The following is a 21,167-nucleotide window of genomic DNA, read 5'->3' on the forward strand; positions in this document are numbered from 1 at the left end:
GTAGTGAGGAGGCTGATGGCTGGGATGTTGTCTTGGTTTTATCTGTGATAGGACATGAATTGAGGCAGAATATTCCTCTTCCATGCCTCCCTTTCTCCACTGGAAATAAAACCAGCGTTAGGAACGAGCAGGAATGACTCTCCTCCCTCTTTGTGTCTCCATCTGTGATATGCACAGTCTGGGGAAAAGACACAGCCCTGCAGTAGCTAAATTCTGTCCCACCTTTGCGTGGCTTTGTATTGCTTGAAATTTTATAGGTCATGTGCCCCATTAAAATGATTTCCATGCCTGTGTTTGGAGGATCTGCTGTGCCCGTTTTCCTTTATTATCCGTGTGACTGATCCAGGGCCATATGTTAACAATATAACTGCTTTTAATTTATTTTTTTTTCTTAAAAAAACCCCTTGGTGTCTAAATATATCTAATAAAAATGCAGACTGGAGCTCTTTAATGAGGCGTAAGTCATCCCTGCCTCTCTCTTTTTTTCTTTTTTTTTTTAATGAGACAAAACCACCTCACACACCACACTGGCTGCTTTTTGTGGGGACTTCTGCTTTGCATTTCTTCACATCCATCATCGAGTGAAGCCTCTCACAAAGGGAAATAAGAAAAGGCAGTTTAAGAGAGCGATTGGCTGTGCTTAAACCTGAACCCTTGCAAAAGCCGGTGCAGGGGAATCACAGGCCCCCGTGTGTGAGGACGCAAAGTGTTTTGGGGAGGAGAAACGTTTGCATCGGAAAAGAAAAAAAAAAAAAAAAAGAAAAGTTGTGCTTGTTTGGGAAGGGCCTTTCCCCTTTCTCACTGCTCGCAGGTTGATCCCGTGGCCGGTGTGGTGACAGGCCCGGTCTCCTTTCGCTAGAGAGGACACCAAGACTTGCCTCACCAGGCTTTGAGAAGGAGGAGAAGGGAGCCTTAGCAACTCCAAACCGTGATCGAGGGCTGCAAACCAGTGTTTTGTGGGTAAAACAGTAGATCTGTGAGTAATTGCTTAACGATGAAGTAAGACAGAACAGATGACAAAGAAGTCGAAGAGTTTCTGAGAGGGAAGGTAGTCAGGGCTGTGCTTTTTAATTAAACGGCCTCTTTTCAGGGGCAGTCAAACTTTCAGACTTAGCAGGGCCTTGCAATAACAGGAGGTGCTTTATTTACAGGCTGCACATTCCCTCGTGGACACAGGGGCACAAGGATAAATTATTTAATTACAGATATCCAAAGGAGTGAGCCAGGCTCCTGCTGGGCCCTGTTGTCCCTGTGGTTTCCCAGCTTTGCGTGTTCCCTCTCTGGCCAATTCCCAAAATCCAGCCGTTTGCCCGAGCGGTCTCTGGGTTAATAATGTTAATTAGCGAGGTTCTGCTCTGTGAATATTCCTGTAGCCTTCCAAACACACAGAGTGCTCAGCTCCTCACCCGTGTAACGAGCTTGTACACAGCTCTGGTGGTAATTAGCTGCATCCCTCCAAGGACATGTGGCCCTCTTGGGAACGGGAGTTTTGTGGTAGTTACAGCAAGTCCCCGGCGAGACTCACTCGCAGACTTGTGCCAGGGTCGGGTTTTCAGCTTTTTTGCCCTCTGTTTTCGTCATTAGTTTCTCCTCTGTGCGTTCTACTTGCTGAGCAGCATGGTTGTAATATGAGTTCTTTTCAGATTTGCCACTAGTACCTTGTTTGAACCAGTGCCGGCAAAGTCCTGACTCGGTTTGTGCTCCAGGTGGGGGTCGGATTTAAGTGTTCTTCAAAAAGCTTTTATGCTGCAGGAAGGGTGCTCCTTGTGCTGGCAACAGTTTTGTATCTCTGCCGCCTGATAACCAGCACCTCCTTCCCTCCAGCAACTGTGTTCAAGGAAGAAATTTCCCCCTAAAAATGTGGAAGTGCCGTTTGTTCTGCCAAATCCAACTGGGGCTTCATCATCTCTCTGATTTATTGTCCTCGCTGATGGGATGCTCCTGCTGTGGGTGAATCATAGAATGGTTTGGATTGGAGGGGACGTGAAAAATCATCCAGTTCCACCCCCTGCCGTGGGCAGGGACACCTCCCACTATCCCAGGTTGCTCCAAGCCCTGCCCAGCCTGGCCTTGGACACTCCCAGGGATGGAGCAGCCACAGCTGCTCTGGGCAACCTGTGCCAGTTTGAAACATCTCTGAGAGGTGACTCTCTCTGTAGCTTGGTAGAAGAACATTCTCCTCCTTTTTAACACCCAGGGCAATAGAAGGGGAAGAAGGTGGTTCCCTCTTGCTTTACAAGTGAATAATTTGACCATAAATGGGAACCAAATGATATTTTAATTTTTCTGTGTGTTCAGGATGGAACAGCGGTGTGAGATCAGCAGGTTTTACCAGAAGAGGAGGGTTGTTCTCCCAATATCTCTGCTTTGTCCCTGGTTTTATGTGTTCAGTACCATCCAGAAAACTCTTGGTTTGATTGTAATTTGCATTTAGATTGGCTGCCTGAAGGGAGTCGCTTGCGAGGGGAGATGGGGCTCTGTGGCTTCAGTCTCTTGCAGATCTGGCTGAAAGTAATGGCATTTACATAAAAACCATTAGCTCTGTTATTGATAAACATGAAAGGCATCCATTTCATTTAATTTTCTGATGAGGAGCCTTTAATATAAGCACACAATAGCACTGAGGTAGTAACATTCCTGCTCCCCATCCCTCCGAGCTGACCTCTTGTTTTAAGGGCAAGTTTTGATTGGGATTTTGTTGGTGGGGAGATGGGAAATCATTTCTGTTCCAATTTCCTGAAGTAGCCAGTTGTCTGGCTACATTGTAGGGAATTATTTAATGCTCATTTTAAGAGGTGTCTCTATTAATTGAAGGGGGATTTAATGTCTCCCCGAAGCACAATTGCTCCGTGTGTGATGTACAACCACCACGTACGTCTGGCACTTCTAGGGATAATCTTTTCCTTAATCAAAAGGGGTTTAAGCACAGCTTCAGTGGCTCCTTATTAAGGGGATAAAGTGTGTTGAAACAACAAATCTGTTCAAGGGAACTTGTCTGGTGCCTTGGCAGATCACAGCCCACGGAACCCTCCAGCACCGAGTCTGCCCCAGCGTTTGTGCAGCACCGCACTGGTGACAGAACGTGCCAGCAGGAGCTGTGATTCACCGGCTCTGGAGTAACTGGCTTTGTGGAGCAGTTGCTGCTGCTCCCTCATATAAATATCTGCCTTTTCTCCTGGGCTGGGTCGGGTCTGACCTCGGGAGCCTCCAGAGGCAGCCGGTGCCGCGGTTGTTTCTCACCATCACAGCGTTTGCTGGAGAGACCTCGCCGTGAGCTCTGCAAGCTCTTGCAGTTCTTGACCTCAGAGCTGAGGGGGTGTGTGTTTATTTCTATTTTGCATTCCTTACCTGGCCTACTTCTTGATTTTTTTTTATATATTTTTCCCCATAAATTTTAAAAATGTTTCACAATATTTTTGTTGCCTTGCCCGTACTTACAACTCTTTTTCCTCTCTAACAGGCTCCAGACAGATGAGTAGGGAGCTGGCCACAGAAGAGGAACACATTCCAGTTTTCCAGCTGATCGCCCTGTACAGTGAGTACCTTAATATTTCAAGAATAAAACTTTCTGCAGTGCCTGATGTTGGCCTAAAACTGCCTCCACAGGGGCACAGCATTAACTCTGCCTGCCTGGACGGCGTTGTCCTAGAAATACAGGTGTCCTTGGCTTAACCCTTGTGTTGGGAGAAGTGTTGCTCCAGCTCCTTCTGTCTGAGGTGGTAAATTGTATCCATATTCCACTTCCAGAGTGGTGAAGTTGTGTCTTGTACCTGCTCAGGGCTGTGAGGAATCCACGCTAAGGGTGTCCTGTGCTGCAGGAGCAGGAGTGGAGATGGTCTCCAGGGCCATTCCAGCCTCGTTGGAGGTGTGGGATGAGCGAGGAGGCTGGATGAGGGATTACTCATAAAGGCTGCTGTGAAATCAGGCAAACGAGGCTTGGCCTGACTGGTGGGCGGCAAAAAAAAAGCGCTGGGAAGCGTCTCCTAGTTCATGGTGAGGATGGCAGGAGAAAATCAGGGTTTCACGGGGGATTTTTGCACATTAAAATGTCTCCCATGCCTGTTAATGGGCTGTAGTAACGAGCCTGTGCTTTATGAGGTGTCTGCAAACATATTAGGATGCGCTACTGTGAGGGACTCCAGGTTGTAAATGCTGGATAAGCAGAACATCTTGGCCCGTCTGGTGCCAGACTGGAAGGGTTAATTGCCTTGTGGGTGTCTGCAAGCCAGGAGGACGCTCTGCTGCAGGGTGGAAAATGCAGTGGAGCGTGGGAGCTGCACCCGCTGACTGAGACCACTGCACAGTTCAGTTCATCGTGGCAGCCCTGGCAGGTGATTCCCTAAGGATACCACGGGACGGTGAATTTTGACGCTGAGGGTGTTTGGTAGTGAGAGTCAAGGACGGAATAATGCACTCTGAGACTCTGGCTTGTGTCGTCAGGTTGGTGTGGATATATCCAGGGAGAAGGGCAGAGAATTCCTGTGCTTCTGGGAAAGAAGGGGAGAGAGAGAGGTGTGTGGGTGTGTGGTTTGTGGCTTCCTCACTGCTCCTACATCCGACCAGTGCATCATGATGCGCAGGGTGCCCTTGGTTCAGGTGTGTTACATACTGATGGAGCTTGTCGTGCTTCTGGGTTCAGGACAGTCTGTCTTCCCTAATTCTGTGCCAAGCGCAGCAGCAGGGACTCTCCTCAGCTCCCGTGAAAAACTCCAGGGTGAATAATAACCCTGGAAGTAGCGGAGAGGTCACCTGAAGGACGAGCAGCGCTGTTATTGACCAGCTGTGCCACCGCGCCGTGGTCCTCATCGACAGCTCTAATCCCAGGGTGCGCTCCCGGGCAGATCTGCTGACTCCAGGAGCTGCAACATCGATACCATTGAATTCTCCTTCCCCCTGCATATCTCACGGAGGAGGTGGGGAGTTTGCAGCCTAACAGCTGTGCAGGCTGCACAGGCTGCCCAGGCTTCCCCCAGGGCATAATTTGGGCTGCACGACATTTGTTACGCTGGTGTCCTGCGCTGCAGGCTCAGCCCTGACCTTCAGGAGCTGCCTGTGGGCCCCGTGGCTGGGGGAAGGAGTGTAGGAGACAGGGATTTGGGGCTTGGGAGTCCTTTTTAGGGTGGAGGACAGTGATTAAAAGCAAGAAGGCTGCATGTGTGAATTTAGGTCAGTGGGAGATAGCTGAGCAAAGGGCTGTTCTTGGCAGGGAGCTGGAGCAGAGGAGATGCTGCAAACAGCCTGTGGTTGCCGTGGAACAGAGTGGGAAAACAGCCCGTTTCAAGGGAGTCCTTAACAAGTCATTTCTCTGCAAGACTCCATGGCTCCGGGTGTCTGAATAACCAGGCTGGCATTGGAATATAAAAATATTTTCAGGAGGCTCCTCTTCAGACGTGACCTGAGGCTTCCTGGCTCGGCAGCAGAGCCAAGAGCTGTGGGAGGTCGTGTCACAGGCCCCTTCCTATGAGGATGTGGCATCATCCCTGTGAACATGAGCTCGGCTCTGGTGCTTCCTGTGCACCACGTGGCCTCCCGTGGTCTGTCTGCTCACAGCTGCAGTTGAGAAGGACAAGGGAGAGCAGTTAATTGGGCAGGGAGGATTTGTGCTGCCTGTACCTCCTTGCCTGCGCTTCTCCTGGGAGCTCTGGGCAGTGAAGGGGTGGAATTCCTGCCTCTTGGATGCAGAGGGCACTGGGGGAGTGGAATTCCTGCTTCTTGCCGCTGTTCTTCTCAGGAGATGCTGTAGGTTCTTGTCAGCTTCTTTAACACCTCAGAACGTGGGAGGCCGAAGGTCTGTCCTGTCTCCAGCCGTGGCAGGTAGGAATGTCCTTCATCTCACATCCATTTATGTATCTCAGGGGTAGTTTTCAGGCTCCGTCCTGTCACCAGGCATTTCAAAGTTGACGAACCACTTCCTCCTGGTGACTGCACCGACTGCCAGCTCGTTTAACTGCCCTGAGCTCCTGCCTGGGGAGTTGTTGTTTGCATGTTTGCATGTTTGCTGGTAAAGTTCTGTCAATCCCTCCCATGGCCCCTGTCAGAGGCCTCTTTTCCAGGCTGAAGTGTCCTGATTCATTCACTGGTCCCTACAGAGTCTTTGGCCTCCATGACCTTTGGTCCTCCGTGTCTCTGACCATCTGCACTATTATTTTGTCCTCCTGGTGGGTAATTTTTGGTCATGGTGCACATCTCTTTTTTTTTTTTTTTTTTTTTTCTCCTCTTGAATGTCCTTGCTAGAAGCTTGACAGAACCTGAGGGCCTGTCCTTTTTCCTGCAGTTCTCTGTATGTACAACCCTGGAAAAAAAACCCTGGAATTTTGATGCTCCCCGTAATAAGCCACAGACTTATTTTTGTTTTCTAAAAAGCAGAAGTTTATGTGCCTAATCTAAGAATTCTCTCAGAAAAGCCACGAATAAACCTGATAACCTTGCAGTGCCCTGAATCACTAGAACAAGGCAGTGTTCGACAAGGAGCCCTGGCAGAGGTTGTGTGAAGTGTCAGCCAGGATACGGGATGTCTCTTTGGATCCTGCAGCAGTTTTGGGAAATTAAATGGCTGCTGGTGTCTGCTGCATCTTCTGAAGGGGGACAGGAAACACTCTGGGTGTTAAACCTGCTTGGTTAAGAAATGATACCAAAAGAGAGAATTGGATATTAGGCTTATTTAGATAAATATAAATCATTGTCATCAGACAGGTTCTGCAGGGGCAAGGCCTGGCCCTCCATCCCCTCTACTTTGCATGAGTGATATTTGTTTTATCAGTGCTGTGGCTTCCCAAAAGCAGAACTGGAATCTGTGAGGTGAATTAACTCCCAGGGCTGCAGCCTGAGCTGCAGGGAAGCTCTGCAGCCTGACCTGCCCGGGGCTGGGACAGGGCTGTGGTTTTTTCCAGCTGCCCTGACTCACATCTGTGGCTTCTGTGCTGCCCTGAGGTGAGTCAGGGCTCCCATGGGGCTGATTAAAGCCCTGCCCTGTGGGCAGCCTGGGAAACCTGGGCCTCCCTTCAGCTGAATCAGAGCTCCAAGGATCATCCCGAGCAGTTTTCCCGAGTGTTGAGGCTTTATCTTCCACGCCCTTCAAGCTCTGCTGCTCTTTCTGCCACCGTGCTTTCCTTCTTTCCTCTCTGCTGCCTTCCCTAGCCTTTCCTTCCTGCCCAGAGAACCCCCAGAGCCACCCAGACCTGTCTGGGCTTTTTTTTTTGGTGGCTTCTGTTCTGCACAGAGGAGCCAAAGGATCAAATCCTGGAGTCACTTTTGTCCCCGGTGTGTGTCAGCAAATGCACCATCATCTCACTGCACAGATTGGTCCAGACACTGGTAATAAAACACCAGCTCCCTGAAGCCTCTCCTGGCCTGCCAGGATGTGTCACCCTGCTCACACAGTCCTGAATCCAAGCACTCTGGAGTCCTCCTGGACAGGGAACGTGAGGAGGAGGAGAAGAGGGAGAGAAATACATCCAGAAATTACGGGTTGATTTCAAATCTATCTCTGCTCAGGGGTGTCTCAGCCCCTGCTTGTGGGTGAAGACTGGAGGCTTTTTCTTCTTTCCTTGCCTTCATATATATAAATATATATAAAAATATATATTTATGGTCCTTTCTCATTCTTCTCTTTACGTTTATGGGAAGTTGCACAGAGCCAGCTCGCCAGCCCACAGACATCCCACTATAACAATTTAGCAAGATAGTAAATTAAGAGTAATTTTTAATCTGGTTGGGAGGAGAACAGCCAAATTGGCTGTTTCTCCTTGTTGGTCTCAGCATTATTTTTGGCCTGGCAATCCTTGGAAGGGTGTAAAATGCACCAGACATGGATCTCTCTGCAGGAGTGCTCAGCTCTTCCTGGACAGCAGAGAAACACTGCAGCTCTTTATTTATATTTTACTCTTTTTTTTTTTTTTTTTTCAGTACACTGGGGTGAATAATACATCCAGTGTGGAAAGGCCTTGTAAAATGCTGAGCTGTGGGTTGGAATTCTGCTCTGCCCAGGAAAATCTCTTGCCGTGAGAGTCTCCCTGCAGGGGGAGCTTGGGGCGAGGGAAGGTTTGGAGTCCCTGCTGGGATCCAACCACACCAGGGAAATGCTGTGCTATAAACAGGGAACTGGGAGAATCCAGCCCTTGCTGGGGACTTTTCCAGTTAATGCAGCCATTGACGGTGGGATTGGAGGCTGTGTGGGACAATGCTGTGGTGGAGGAGCTGGAACAGGCGGCCTTTGTGACACCATCACAAAGCCACCAGTATGTGCTTGGAGGGCTCTCCTGCTTGCTGAGCCTGTAATATCAGCCCAGGTCCTGTTCTCCTCCCCTCCCTGCCAGGAACTGGTTTGTGTTTGGGGAGAATAAGTCACTGTTCGTGGGTGTTTATTTCTTTTCTGCTCACAGCTCTTCTTGGATCGTGTGGGGGATTAGAGGAAAGGAGCTCAAGGGAGGAAAAAACCTTGAGGTGGCCTGTGGGATCTTCCCCAGAATGTTCCCTCCTCCTGCTCTCCACAGCTCCCTGGCAGGAGGCTGTGGGGAGGTGGAGGTCAGTCCTTCTCCCAGGGAACAAGGGACAGGACAAGAGGAAAGGGCCTCAAGTTGAGCCAGAGGAGGTTCCGGTTGGATATTCAGAAAAATTTCTTCTTGGAAAGGGTTGTCAGGAGGTGGAACAGGTGGAGACACCTGGAAGTGTTCAAAAAATCTGTGGGTGTGGCACTTGAGGATGTGGTTTAGCGGTAAACGTGGTGGTGGTGCTGGGTTGACAGTTGGATTAGGTGATCTGGGAGGTCTTTTCCAACTGTAACAATTCCGTGATTCTTCTCTTGGACTTTCTGTTTTGTTGTTTGGTTTTGGTTTTTTTTTAATCATTGTTAAATAACAAAGATTCTGTCCCAAGAATGGGGTTTGTAACTCTGGGGGCTGGCCAGGTTTTAGTTTGATTTAGGAACTTCAAAGGCATGTAGTGATAGACTCTGAGGAGACTTTAAAGCACTTTCCAGAGCCTAAAGGGGCTCCAGGAGAGCTGGAGAGGGACTTGGGACAAGGGATGGAGGGACAGGACACAGGGAATGGCTTCCCACTGCCAGAGGGCAGAGAGAGGTGAGAGACTGGGAAGGAATTGCTGGCTGGGAGGGTGGGAAGGGGCTGGGCTGGAATTCCCAGAGAAGCTGTGGCTGCCCCTGGATCCCTGGAGTGTCCAAGGCCAGTTTGGATCAACCTGGGCTAGTGGGAGGTGTCCCTGCCCATGGCAGGGGGTTGGAACAAGATGAGCTTTAAGATCCCTTCCCACCCAAACCATCCCATGATTCTCTGAACTTCTGGCTTCGTTTATCCAAGAGCAGGCACTGGGAGCACTCTCAGCTGGGATTTTAAGTGTACCTGGGCTTGGACACCTGGGAAGGGAACGTTGTTCAGGCGGGAATGCTGCAAGGTACAAAGGCTGAGAACAGATGAAAACTTCACTGCGATACGAAAATATTGCAGTAATTATTTGCTGTAACAAAGCTCTTTCAGAGCAGTTGAAAAGGTATTAGAGGGACTCTCCAGGAGGTTTGCATTACTATGGCAATGGCTGGGAAGTTGGGAGCAACTGTGCCAGGGGCACTGATTTTGTTCCTCTTGAGTAAAATCTAGAGACAACTGGATGTAAACACCTTCTAGATCCCCTCAGACTCGATAAAAACTTGACTAGGGAAACTTCAGTTTGGATAAAAGTGAACTGGCTCACTGCAGGTTTTTCTACACTGAGGCTTCACGTGGTATTTCGGAGGGAGGCCCTCGGGAACAAGTGTGGGAAGCACACAAAGTGAAATCCTCCCGGCTTTTGTGTGAGCAAGGAAGTTTCCAGTGCAACTCGATCACAGAGGGCCCTGATATGAGAAGGATTTACTCTGTGGAATTGTTCAGTCGTCACTCGGCAGGATAATTGGTTTCTGATTAGGAAGAAAATGCAGCTGAGGGTTGGTGTTTGAGGTTCTGAAGTCCTCTTGGAAAAAAAAGCCAAATCTCTTGCTCAGTGCCGGCTCTCCCGAGAGCGGGATGCTGGAGACTCCTCCTGCGGGCGGGGATGTGACAGCTGGTGTTGTTTAAACAGCTCTCTTCTCCCTCCTTCACACTCCTTCCTCCTCTTCAAAGGGAGAGTGGGGAATCAGTGTTGTTGTTTGTTCAGCATTAATAGCAAGGTTATTAAAACCTCTCGCTGCTGGAGTTGTTTCTGTCACGTGTTTCCCGTGCTCGGTGGCTCTCGGACCTGCTGCTCCCTGGGTGCTTTTAGCTGGTGGTGCTGGTGACTGCAGGGGTCTTATTTCTTCTCTTCCCACCTCCAGAGTGACTCAGGAGCCAAAAGCAAGTCAAGGTTTGTGCCTCCCACAGGCAGCAGAAAGGCTGATGGGGAAGCCACGGGCATCTCGCTGTGGGGATGGCGCTGAAAATTTTAGGAGGGGAATTCCTGGTCCAGAGCAGGTGGGGGGGTGCAGCTTTACCTCACTGGGAAGGCTCCTGGGCAGAACAGGATTCACTTCAGCCTGGACCTGCATTAGGAACCTGCCAGAGGCTTAGAATTCAGGATTATCCTGCGTTGAAAGGGACTCACAAGGAGTACAGCTCGACACCCCAACAGTCCCACCCTGTCCCTGAGAGCACTGTCCAAACTCTCCTTGAGCTCTGGCAGCCTTGGGGCTGTGCCCACTGCCCTGGGGAAGTGGGACTTGAATCTTGGTTGGCAAACTATGAAGGGCCAGATAGTTATTTTCCATATTAGTATTGATAAGAGAGGGGGAAGGTTTTGGAAGCTGGTGCTGTCAGGCTGGGTCGGGAATGAGATCAGTCGCTGCTTGGTGCCTCAGCCAGGGGTGGCTGCTCTCTGGACAGAAGGGATCTCCCAACACCTGAGCTGTAGCCTGTGAGGAAGTTCCTAGGAAAGCATTTTGGGAGGAGAGATTGAAGTTGGGAGGGGTGGAAGGGGGTTGTGTTGCTGCACTGAAACTGCCCTTAAGGAAAGGAGGATGCCCTTCTTCCCAATTCCCTCCTGTCTTCTGTGTGGGGCCACCTGGATCCTCTGCTTCATCCTGCTGATCCAGCTGCTGCCTTTCCCTGTGGACAGATTTGGAGCCCTTTTAATTCTGTCTGGAGTGCTCAGTGTGAGGCATCACAGAGCTGCTGCCTTTTGAGGAGGGAAGGGAGCCTTCATCGGGTCTCCAGGGAGCTCATTTATCCGGATACTCCTGGGTTCACCAGCCAAGTGTGGCTTTGTTTCCACGTGCTTTTCCCTCTGAGGTGGAATCCAAAGAGCAAGGCCAAGTGTCAGGCTGCTGCTGAGCCGCAAAATTCATCCTTTCGGAGCTTTAGCACGAAAAGGAGGGGGAAAATTGACAAAATATTTGAGCTGGATGGGATTTTTTTAGCTTTTTTGGTCAAGGTTGGGTTTTGTTGTTCTCTCTCAGCAAGCTGTGGATTTTTTCAACCTTTAACCTTTAGACTAAAGCACTTTTTAATAATTAGGTTGTTTTTTCAAGTGATACCAGCAGAAGATCAGAAAGGTGTGTGGGAAAAGAGTGATCTCGCCCTTGCGGGCTCTGATGGGTATTACTGCGAGGTTGGAATTAATTTCAATACAGTAAAAAATTGCAAATATTTAAAGAAGTAAAGTGCGTTACAGCTGCTTTTTTTTTTTTTTTCCAAGCCGTGATTAGAAGAGGAAAAAAACCATTGAGACAGAAATTGGCTACTTGCTGTTGAACTGAGCTTTGCCTAATGGCCAAAATTAAAAGTTTTACATGAGTGCCTCGAACACGGTTCAGTCTCTCCAGAAACTTCTCGGAACGGAGTGCAGCCTGACTGGGAAAGCTTTCAAAAAGCCTGTTGGAAATCCCAGGTCAGCAGGAGGTAGATGGAAATATCAACAGGAGGAAAAACAACCACATCTTCTGCCTGGATTTGTTTTGGGAGAGGTTTTTCCTTCAGTGGAGAAGGTGGATGCAGTGACAGAGGAGTGAGTGCTGAAACCCGATGCCACTGCTGGGTCTCCTGATGGTTTTTCTCGCTCAAATGAAGGCCCCTGTTTTATTTTTTTTCCTCTTTCCCTCTGTTCATTTTATTCAGAGTAAGTGTTCCCATTAGACAGTGTGTGTGAAGGGCTCCTGGCTCCTGTCTGAGCTGGATAATAAAGGGAATAAGCCAAGAGCAGCATAATTTATTACAAGTGAAGTGATTCTCTTCAGAGCACTAATGAGCGCTGACCCAAGCACAGGTAAATTGTCTGTAGGTGTTTTTTTTTTTTTTTTTCTTTTCCCCCTCCCTTTCCTCTGAAACCTCTGATCATTTCCCTCCCCGGGCAACCTGTCTTTCACCACCATTAGCCTTGTCTCAGGTTTTGTCTACATTCCAAAGTTGAACCACTTTCCCCACAATTGATGTGTTCTCCCGTCGGGCGACGCTGCTGTAAAAGCATTTATAACATTTATAACAGGATGGCTCATTCCTGGCTTGGAGAGGGATAATGGATGTGGGACAGAGCTTTGGAGTTAGAAAGCTCTCTAAATTTAGAGTGAGGCTGTGCATTGTAGCTGAACTGACCTCAAAACTGGTGCTGCAAGGAAGGGTTTTGCTCCCAGCCTTGTGCTCCCACTGATCTTTTTGCACTGATAGCGTCTCTGATTCCTTCCCTCTCAGTCCAGAGTTTCCCTCCACCTTAACTCCCTGATCCAGCTCGCTGTGGATCACTCGGAAGCTGGGGAGGAGATCTCTCTTTTCAGCAGCATCAGGCCACTAGAGCAGCTGAGCAATGATGTGAAACCACATCCTAAAGGAAGCCTCTGTGCCGGGAGCGTGTCAGTCTTTGAAAGGTATTTGCAGTCGTTCTGTTTTCTCCTTTGTGGCCAGCGATGTGTGGGGCAGCCGTGGCACAGGCAGGGCTTTCCTGCTGCTTGGTTATCCTGAGGAGAGTTACTCCTCCTGGAAACAGCTGCATTTGCTGACAGCCCCCAAAAAAGGTACTGAGAACTCTGGGCAGGTCACGTGCTCTGAGCTGTTTTGTGTGTTACAGCCAACTTGGAAAATAATTTGAAAAACAAAGGTTTTGCTGGTGTTTTTTTTTTTCTTTCTTTCTTTTTTTTTTGCTGGATGTTGTTGGATAGTTAATGGAGTTAATTCCTGGAAGCGTTCCTTCCCCAGGGATCTTTCCAGAGTCATTAAACTGAGTGAAGGATCATCTGGGATAGTTTGCTGCTTGTCTGGAACATTTGCTGGACGTGGCAGCTGCAAAAAAGGGCCCTGGGAGCCACAGGGTGATAACAGGGGTGAGGGGCAGCAGAAGGGTTACTGTAAATATGAAATACAGACGATGTGTGTTTCTGTAAATACTAAACACAGGGGATGCTGAGGTGCTGAAAAAACCCCGACCTTTAACTTCGAGGATGGCGTTGAACCCCAAAAAGGAAAATGATATTATAAGGCCACAAATAAGCTGTGACTGAGTGTTGGAAAGGTGGCTTTTAGTCATGAGATGTGCAGCTTCCAACCAGTGGAAAAAAGGGGAAAATCAGTTCAACAGCTGTCGGGCTCTTCCTAAAACATTTTGAGGGGAGGGCTGGGAGTTGGTGACTGCAGCAGGTTGTACTTGATGTAGGAGGTTTGGAGCTTGTTGATGCTCACTGTCAAGGTTCAAGGCTGAGCAATACCTGCTGTGTGTGATCTCTGTGTGTGGTGTTTGCCTCCCACGAGGGCAGGAGAGGATATTGCTCTGTGGAAGGTCGTGACAGGAGCTGCAAGGTGGGCCCTTTGTAAAGGGCTTCACCTCCGAAGGGAGGTGGGGCAAAAATCTGCCCGCGTTTAGGTCGTTTGGGCTTTGTCTGTTGAGGATTTGAATGCAATTTCCAGATGTCAGTGTGATGATAGTGGTTTTTAGCGCTGTGTTTTGGAAGGGGGGGGGGGCAGCATTTGCTGAAGGTAACCTCGGGCAAAGTTTAAAACAAACAAACAATCAAAAAAAAAAAAAAAAAAAGCTAAACGGGAAGCGATAAAAGAGTTGGCAGGGATACAACTATGGATTTGTGTGGGAAGGCCAAAGATGTGCTCTGGCTCTTATCTTAATGTGTAGAACAAGAAGGCCTGGCCCGTTCCCCCTGCCTGGAAAGGGGAGTCCCTGCTAGTGCAGCTGCTCCTCCTGCAGCCTTGAGGCTGAGCCTCAAACCTCTCCCGGGGTTTATTAAGAACAGGTGGCAAAGGGGCAGCAGAATAGGACACAGCAACAGTTCTCATCTGGAGCTGTGATGAAGTGAAGTGCAAACACTCCCGTTTCTGTGGGAGCTGCTCTGAATGCAGAGCACCTTTAGTAATGCCTCAATATCCGCCTCACTGTGTGCACTCGTAAAACAACCAGAAGTCAAGGGCACAGATGGACTTATGAGCTAAAATGCTTTGACTTGGCCACTAAAAACTAGTAAGTGTTGTTGAGAGGCATTATTTTAACCCCTGAGAGAGCAGGTTGGAGGAGCAGCTCTGAGCTGGGTGGCAAAGAATCATGGAATAGCCAGAGCTGGAAGGGACCACAAGGATCATCCAGTCCAGCTCCTGGCCCTGCACAGGACACCCCAACAATCCCACTCTTTCCCTGTTGTCCAAACGCTCCTGGAGCTCTGGCACCCTTGGGGCTGTGCCCGCTGCCCTGGGGAGCCTGGTCAGAGCCCAACCAGCCTCTGGGGGAAGAACCTTCTGATACCTCTGCATGGGAAGAGCACGAGCTGGATGTGGCACGTTGGGCTGGGTGGAGAGAGCATTTTGGGTCCTGCCTCCCTGGAAAGGTCAGACAGGGGGTAACTAAATGCAGGAGCAAACACCTGCTGGCTCTACCCCAAACATTTCTGATGTGTCCTGGCTGTGCCAGGTTCCATCTGCATTTGTAATGCTGGGATTGCACATCCTGCTTCCCTGGGGAGGTTTTAGCTTTTCCTGAAAAGGTCTTTGGGGCTGCCTCTACCCATGGATTAGCGGAGAGATGGTGCAGGGCTGAGTTACCGGTGATGGTATGTCACGGTTTTGCAAGCCATACCTTCCATCTCCCGTGGAAAGTTGTTGTGACCATGGAAGCTCCCAGGTGAGGCACTGGATTAGCCCAGGGAAAGCTTTTCCACCTTCTCCCTTTGGTCTGAACTCTGCCTGCAGCCTTGGACAGTCCCCTATGGTGGGGAAGCCTCTGCTGTGCCCTTCAAGTTACACTCTAAACATACATGGAACATAAGTGATATATCTATAAAAAGCGTCATTAAATCTATTTCCAGCCGAAATAGATACTAAAAACAGCTGCTTCAGGGCTTGCTGGTTTGTTTTTCTTTGGTTTTTTTTGAGCAGGGAAGAACTCCAAATATTCTTTTTTTCATGGTAAGATCACAGGCAGCGGCCCCCACTGTGTATTTTGGTGCTCTAGTTCACATGTGTGTTTATGCATTTTCTTCCTGACCTTGCAGATGTTCTCGGCTACTCTTTGTAGATCCAACAAACTGACCCTTCCCCTCTCAAATACAGAATGTTCCGTGTCAATTCAGCAAATAACGGAGTGGTTTTCTTTAGAGGAACAGGCTCCCCATGGAATGGTCACTTCCCAAGGCTGCTGGAGCTCCAGGAGTGTTTGGACAACGCTCTGAGGGACAGGGTGGGATTGTTGGGGTGTCCTGGGCAGGGCCAGGGGTTGGACTGGATGATCCTGGTGGGTCCATTCCAACTCGAGATATTCCATCATTCTAAGGCAATATGGAAAGACTGAGTCACCTTTGAAGAGGAAAACCCAAGGGAGAGCAGGAAGAGCAGCTGAATTGGGGTTTTTTTACAACTCAGCAAGGAATGATGTTGCTTATAGTTTGTTTGTAGTGCCCATATCCATCTCTTATGACCCTCGTGGCCAGGGCCGGTTTGATTTATTTTTTTTTCTGCAGAGCCAAGATTTCTGTTGGTCAGAGGGGAACGAGAAGGATCAGCTCCATCCTGGCTCTGTGCTCTGGAAAGCTGCTGGGCTGGGAAGGCTAATCTGTGTTTTTAATGGTGCATCCACCAGCGGCGCTTCCTGAGCAGGAAGAGCAGATACCTGATGTAAAAAAATGCCTGAAATAAACCTCACCCCCCTCTCTCTGCAGAATAAGGATAAATACTTCTTGATCCGCCAAGAGGGGCTGTGTGGGTTTAATTAACGTTTGCAAAGTGCTTGTGGATCACATCTTTCATCCGAGAGTCTGAAGGCAAAATATACTCTTGCTCAGCATCGCAATTATTCCTCCAGCTGTCGCGAGCTGCGCCAACAAAAACCACTCTCCTGTCATCAAAGGATTGGTGATGCCTTGTGACTTGTTTGGATTTTGATACTCTCTCCCCCCCCTGCTTCTTCTCCTCACACAAAATACAGCGTGTCCTCCAGATTTCAGGGGCCACAAACTATTTTGTGCCTCTTGGAGTAGAGGGAACTCTCTTTTTTTTTGTCTCTTTCCTCTTAAAATATTTTTGATCTTTAGGTTTTGGGGGGTCTCTTTTTTTTTTTTTTTTTTTTTTTTAAATATTGCCATGATTTATAAAATCCCTGCCATGTTTTATTTTGAAGTGGGTGTGAAATACAAGATGAATTCCTCCACTCCCTGCACTCAGGTTTCCCCGAGTTCCTGCTCGTGGCATTTTGGGAGTGAAGACCTCTCCAGCTTCGTTCTCCCAGATGCTCCTTTTATTTCCACCAGTGCTTTGTTAGAGGCTCTTAAAAACTGATATTTCTCAAATATGTACATATATAGTCTCCCAGAAAATAACGTTACAATTCATAAATGAAATAATTATGAGTTCTACCTATTTTGAGGTTCAGCCTTTCTACAAGACATCTGAGCCCCCCCCCTCCCAAATCTGTGGCTCAGGTGACTGTGGCTATAACTGTTATCCTGGTGAGGATTCATTAATCCTGACTTAAAAAAAAAAAAACCAGATGAGATTTAAAATCTAATTTTTTTTTTTCTTTACTTGAAGAGAGCTCAAACCATCATTTGAAGTCTTGGAACCTTTAAGCTCGTAATTAGCTGTGGGAGTGAAGACTACAAAGGAGTAACTTCAAGAGCAGCTGCTTTCATCAACCTGTGTGTTAGAGCTGGGTCTGTTCGCTTTAGCACTTCAACCCTTGCTCCTCTTTGCCCTTCCCGTGGAATAATGTGGGAGAAGGAGCTGTGGTCTGTCCCCCCTCCCCTGGAAAGGGAGCTGGTTCCTGGTGACGTTCCCTTGTTGCTAGGGAATTGTTTTTAGAGCCACAAAAATCAAATGCAGGGCCGTAACTCCTTTCCCCCCTTCAAATTCTGAGTCGTAAATCACAAATTCTGGTTGTTCTCTGCCTGGTGCTTTTGGCATGAGGGGGTTGATGCTGCAAATTGGGGTTAATCTCCCTGGTTTCCACTAAGGGTGCTATTCTCAGCTGGAGAGGGTTTTCTTGTTACTTTTTGGTAAAGAGCTCTTGATGTTTTCATGAGACAAGTCAGGAAATGCCTCCTGGTGTTTGGAAATCGGTTTTCCTTCGCTGTCTCTTTTGGAAGGGTTGGGTTTTCTTGTCTCCCTTTTCCCCTCTGATGATTGTGGGCCCCATTTGTGGCAGCGCACGTGTCTCTTGTGGCAACTTGGTTGTTCCTGACCAGCAACCCTGGGTGGGGGAATCCCACAATGGTTTGGGTTCAAAGGGACCTTAAAAAGCTCCTCTCATTCCACCCACGGGCAGGGCCACCTTCCACTAGCCCAGGTTGCTCCAACCCCAATCCAGCCTGGCCTTGGACACTTCCAGGCATCCAGGGGCAGCCACAGCTTCTCTGGAGACAAGTAGCTTTGAGGAGAGACTTGGAAAAGAAGACAGTTTGAAGCACAGCCTGGTGTGGCCTTGGCAGACGTTTCATTTCTCTGCAGATACAGCAGAGCCATCATTCCTGCTTTAGCTGCTCTGGGGCTCCTCTGTTCCTGGAGAGCAGAGGAGATCAACAAGCAAGTTTGTCATTGTTTCCTCCCCTGTTCCTTAATCACAGCACTTGAGAGGAAGGATTTTTCCCCTTCTCTGCCTCTCACTCACTTTTATCTCATCGAAAGCCTTTTTGGGGTGGATTTAACTGGCGAGCCGTGTCTCGGGAGCTTCAGCTGGAGTTTAGCCCTCCCTCCCTTTAAAAATTGGGTGGAAATGCATTTCTCCTGTCAGCCCTCTCCCCTGTCTGCCTGCCCTGGTGGCCTTTTCCCTTTTCCCAGCACGCTGGCATTTCTGAAGCCGTGTGAGTTATTCCCTTCCACCGCTGTGCCCTGTTCTCCCTAAACTGCTGTGATTGATTCCATTCATTCCCTCTGAGCAGCCTTTTTCACTTAACACAGTCAACACACTAAAACAGGCTTGGAAAACAGATCTGTTATTCCCTAATATTTTCCAACTCCCCAGTCTCCCATTTTTGTTTTCATTTCGGCACAAACCTGCTGTTGAAATCTTTTGTCGGAGCTTCATATCTCGCCCTTTAACTGCCGGCTCTGGGCTCCAACACACGTGAAACAGCCTTAAGCATCATATCATGCTTCCCATTCTCAGGATCTCTGAGCCCTGGACATACCCAGCTCTGGAATTAACAGCCATCTGGGAGGTGGAAAGATGGTTCTCAACTGGGAGAGCAGCGCCACACTTCTGTCTGAGAGGTTCGTGGCTCACCTGCACGTGGATACAACGGGCAAAATAATCACAGTTCAGCTCCCTGGGTTCAACTGTTTGAAGCTTATGAGGTTCAGTTCTTGCTCTGAATGAAATTTGCCTGGAGGTTTGTCTCAATTTACTTCCCAGAGTCAAAATTAAGGTAATTCGAGTGAAGGTCACTTCTGCAAAGAGAGGGTTCATGTGGTTGGACTAATTGACTTGGATTAACATCCTTTTAGTTAAAATAGAGCTATTTGCATAGAGCTGGGGATAGGACCCAAGAATTCTTGCTGCTGTCAAAGAATTCTGAATTACTTTTGATTTTATTTCTTCCCTGTTTCTGTGCCTTTGCCTCTTTATTTCTTTGTTGGGCACACTGGGTGTTTGTTATCACTGACCGTGAGATCATGTAGGTTGTGCACAACAAATCCACCCTGTCACCAAAAGAAATCTGCCTCCCCCATGCAATAAAATGCCTTAAATTGAGCAGAGCAGCATTAATTTGAAATTTATTTTAAAGCAAGTAATGTTTGTTTTGGTTGTTGGTTTTTTTTTTTTTTTTCTCCAGCACAGTAAGAGGTAAAAGCTTCCTGGAGAGCCAGACACAGTTGAAAGCTAATACATAAAAATGTCATAAAGTGGATATTTTACTCCTGTCTCCTGTTGCTTTGAAATTCCCATTTCAGCTTCCTGGTCTGAACAAAACGTTTTTTATCTGCAAGAGAGGCCGAGTTTTCAACCTTCAAATGCATCTTCCTTGGATGGGATTTCTCCTCCCCTTGGGACTCTCTTGGGCTGTGACAGTGGAAGCAAATCAGGGGTTTTACTTTCTTTATAGTGCTTCTTCACAGCTTCTGCAGCCTGGAAGTGCTTCCTGCTAAAAAATCAAAAGGAGATCTGAGCTTTTTCAGCCTTGTGGGTTCCTCTTTGCACGGCGGCAGAGGTGTCTCAGATGGTGAAGTTAAACCCTCCAGCTTTCATCTGTGGGACAGTGCGTGCTGATTGCTTGAGGTATTGCAAATTCCCAAGTAGTTCAGTGAAATTACCAGGAAATTACCATTTATTTAGGTCAGGTAAATGCCTTTGAGTTGCCTTTGGTCTGCATCTGTCTCTTGCTAAAGACACACTTCAGGAAAAATTAGGGCTGAAGGAGCATAGTGCTGGGTGTGTGATAGAATCTTGGAATGGTTTGGGTTGGGAGGGACCTCAAGGGTCATCTCATTCCAACCCCCTGCCCTGGGCAAGGACACCTCCCACTAGAGCAGGTTGCTCCAACCCAGCCTTGGATACTCCCAGGGATCCAGGGGCAGCCACAGCTTCTCTGGGAATTCCAGCCCAGCCCCTCCCCACCCTCCCAGCCAGCAATTCCTTCCCAATCTCCCGTCTCTCCCTGCCCTCTGGCAGTGGGAAGCCATTCCCTGTGTCCTGTCCCTCCATTCCTTGTCCCCAGTCCCTCTCCAGCTCTCCTGGAGCCCCTTTAGGCCCTGGAAGAGGCTCTCAGGTCTCCCTGGATCCTTCTCTCTTCCAGGTGAACCCCCCCAGCTCTCCCAGCCTGGAGCAGAGGGGCTCCAGCCCTGGGAGCATCTCCGTGGCCTCCTCTGGACTTGTTTGCGTGGATCAGGTCTGGATGTGGGTTTGTTGTCCTCTGTTTGAGCAAAGTTGAAGTTTTTGTTTGGGTTTGGGTGTATGTTGATTCAGTTCCCTCCATCCTCAATGCAACTGTAAAGTTTCCCAGTTTACTGAAGATAAATATCCCAGGATTTTTCTTCAATGCAAGGGAAACAGCCTCAAGTTGCACCAGGGGAGGTTTAGGTTAGATATTAGGAAAACATTTTTCATGGAGAGGGTTGTAAAGCACTGGACCAGGCTGCCTGGGGCAGTGGTGGGGTCACCATCCCTGGAAGTGTTCAGAAAACACTCAAGGTCGTGGTTTAGTGGTGAACAGGGTGGTGGTGCTGGTTGACAGTTGGACTTGATGACCTCAGGCGTCTTTTCCAGCCGTAGAGATTCTGGGATTGAATGAAATCCAGCAGAGGCTGCAAGAGGGGTCAGTGCCGTGGGAGGTGTGTGGTGCACAGTGAGAGCAGCCTGAGCTCCCTGGGCTGTCCCAAATGGAGAGTGTTCATTAAGGGTGGCGTTAATGATGGGCAGCCCCTGTTCCTGCTCCTCCTGGTGGCACCTGGGAGCTTCTCCATGCTCACCATCAGAAAAGCCTCAGGTCTCCAAGAGATGATGGGGGGAACGGGGTCTCTGTCAGCTCCTGAGGTTCATTGAGGTGTCAGACACCAGATCAGTGATTGTTGGGTCAGAACCACCTTGTGGTCCCAGAAGTGATGGAATTACGTCCCATCGCAATTAATTCATTATTCTGTGCAAAAACTGCAGATTCCTCTGGACTCTGCAGCTCTGTTTAGAAAGCCTTCAGCAAACTCTTGTTACATCAAACACCCCACAGCCCCTGGAGCCCCTGGTCTTCCACAAGCTCCCAGTGGTAGCGAGGCTGGGGAAGGGTGTGGAGCACAATT

General features: G+C 48.8%; 1 protein-coding gene across 1 annotated transcript in view; it reads left to right on the forward strand.

Annotated features, from left to right (window-relative positions):
* The window catches only part of LOC114068409, an 83,917-nt gene that overhangs the window by 44,242 nt on the left and 18,508 nt on the right, over positions 1-21,167 (forward strand). The window contains exon 3 of the mRNA XM_027904444.1: positions 3,461-3,535. Coding sequence (XP_027760245.1) covers positions 3,461-3,535 — 75 coding nt within the window. The remainder of the gene's footprint in view (positions 1-3,460; positions 3,536-21,167) is intronic.

This window comes from Empidonax traillii, unplaced genomic scaffold (assembly GCF_003031625.1).
Source record: "Empidonax traillii isolate 1590-97213 ecotype Southwest subspecies unplaced genomic scaffold, ASM303162v1 scaffold1060:size1239554, whole genome shotgun sequence".
Classification (NCBI taxonomy): Eukaryota; Metazoa; Chordata; class Aves; order Passeriformes; family Tyrannidae; genus Empidonax; species Empidonax traillii.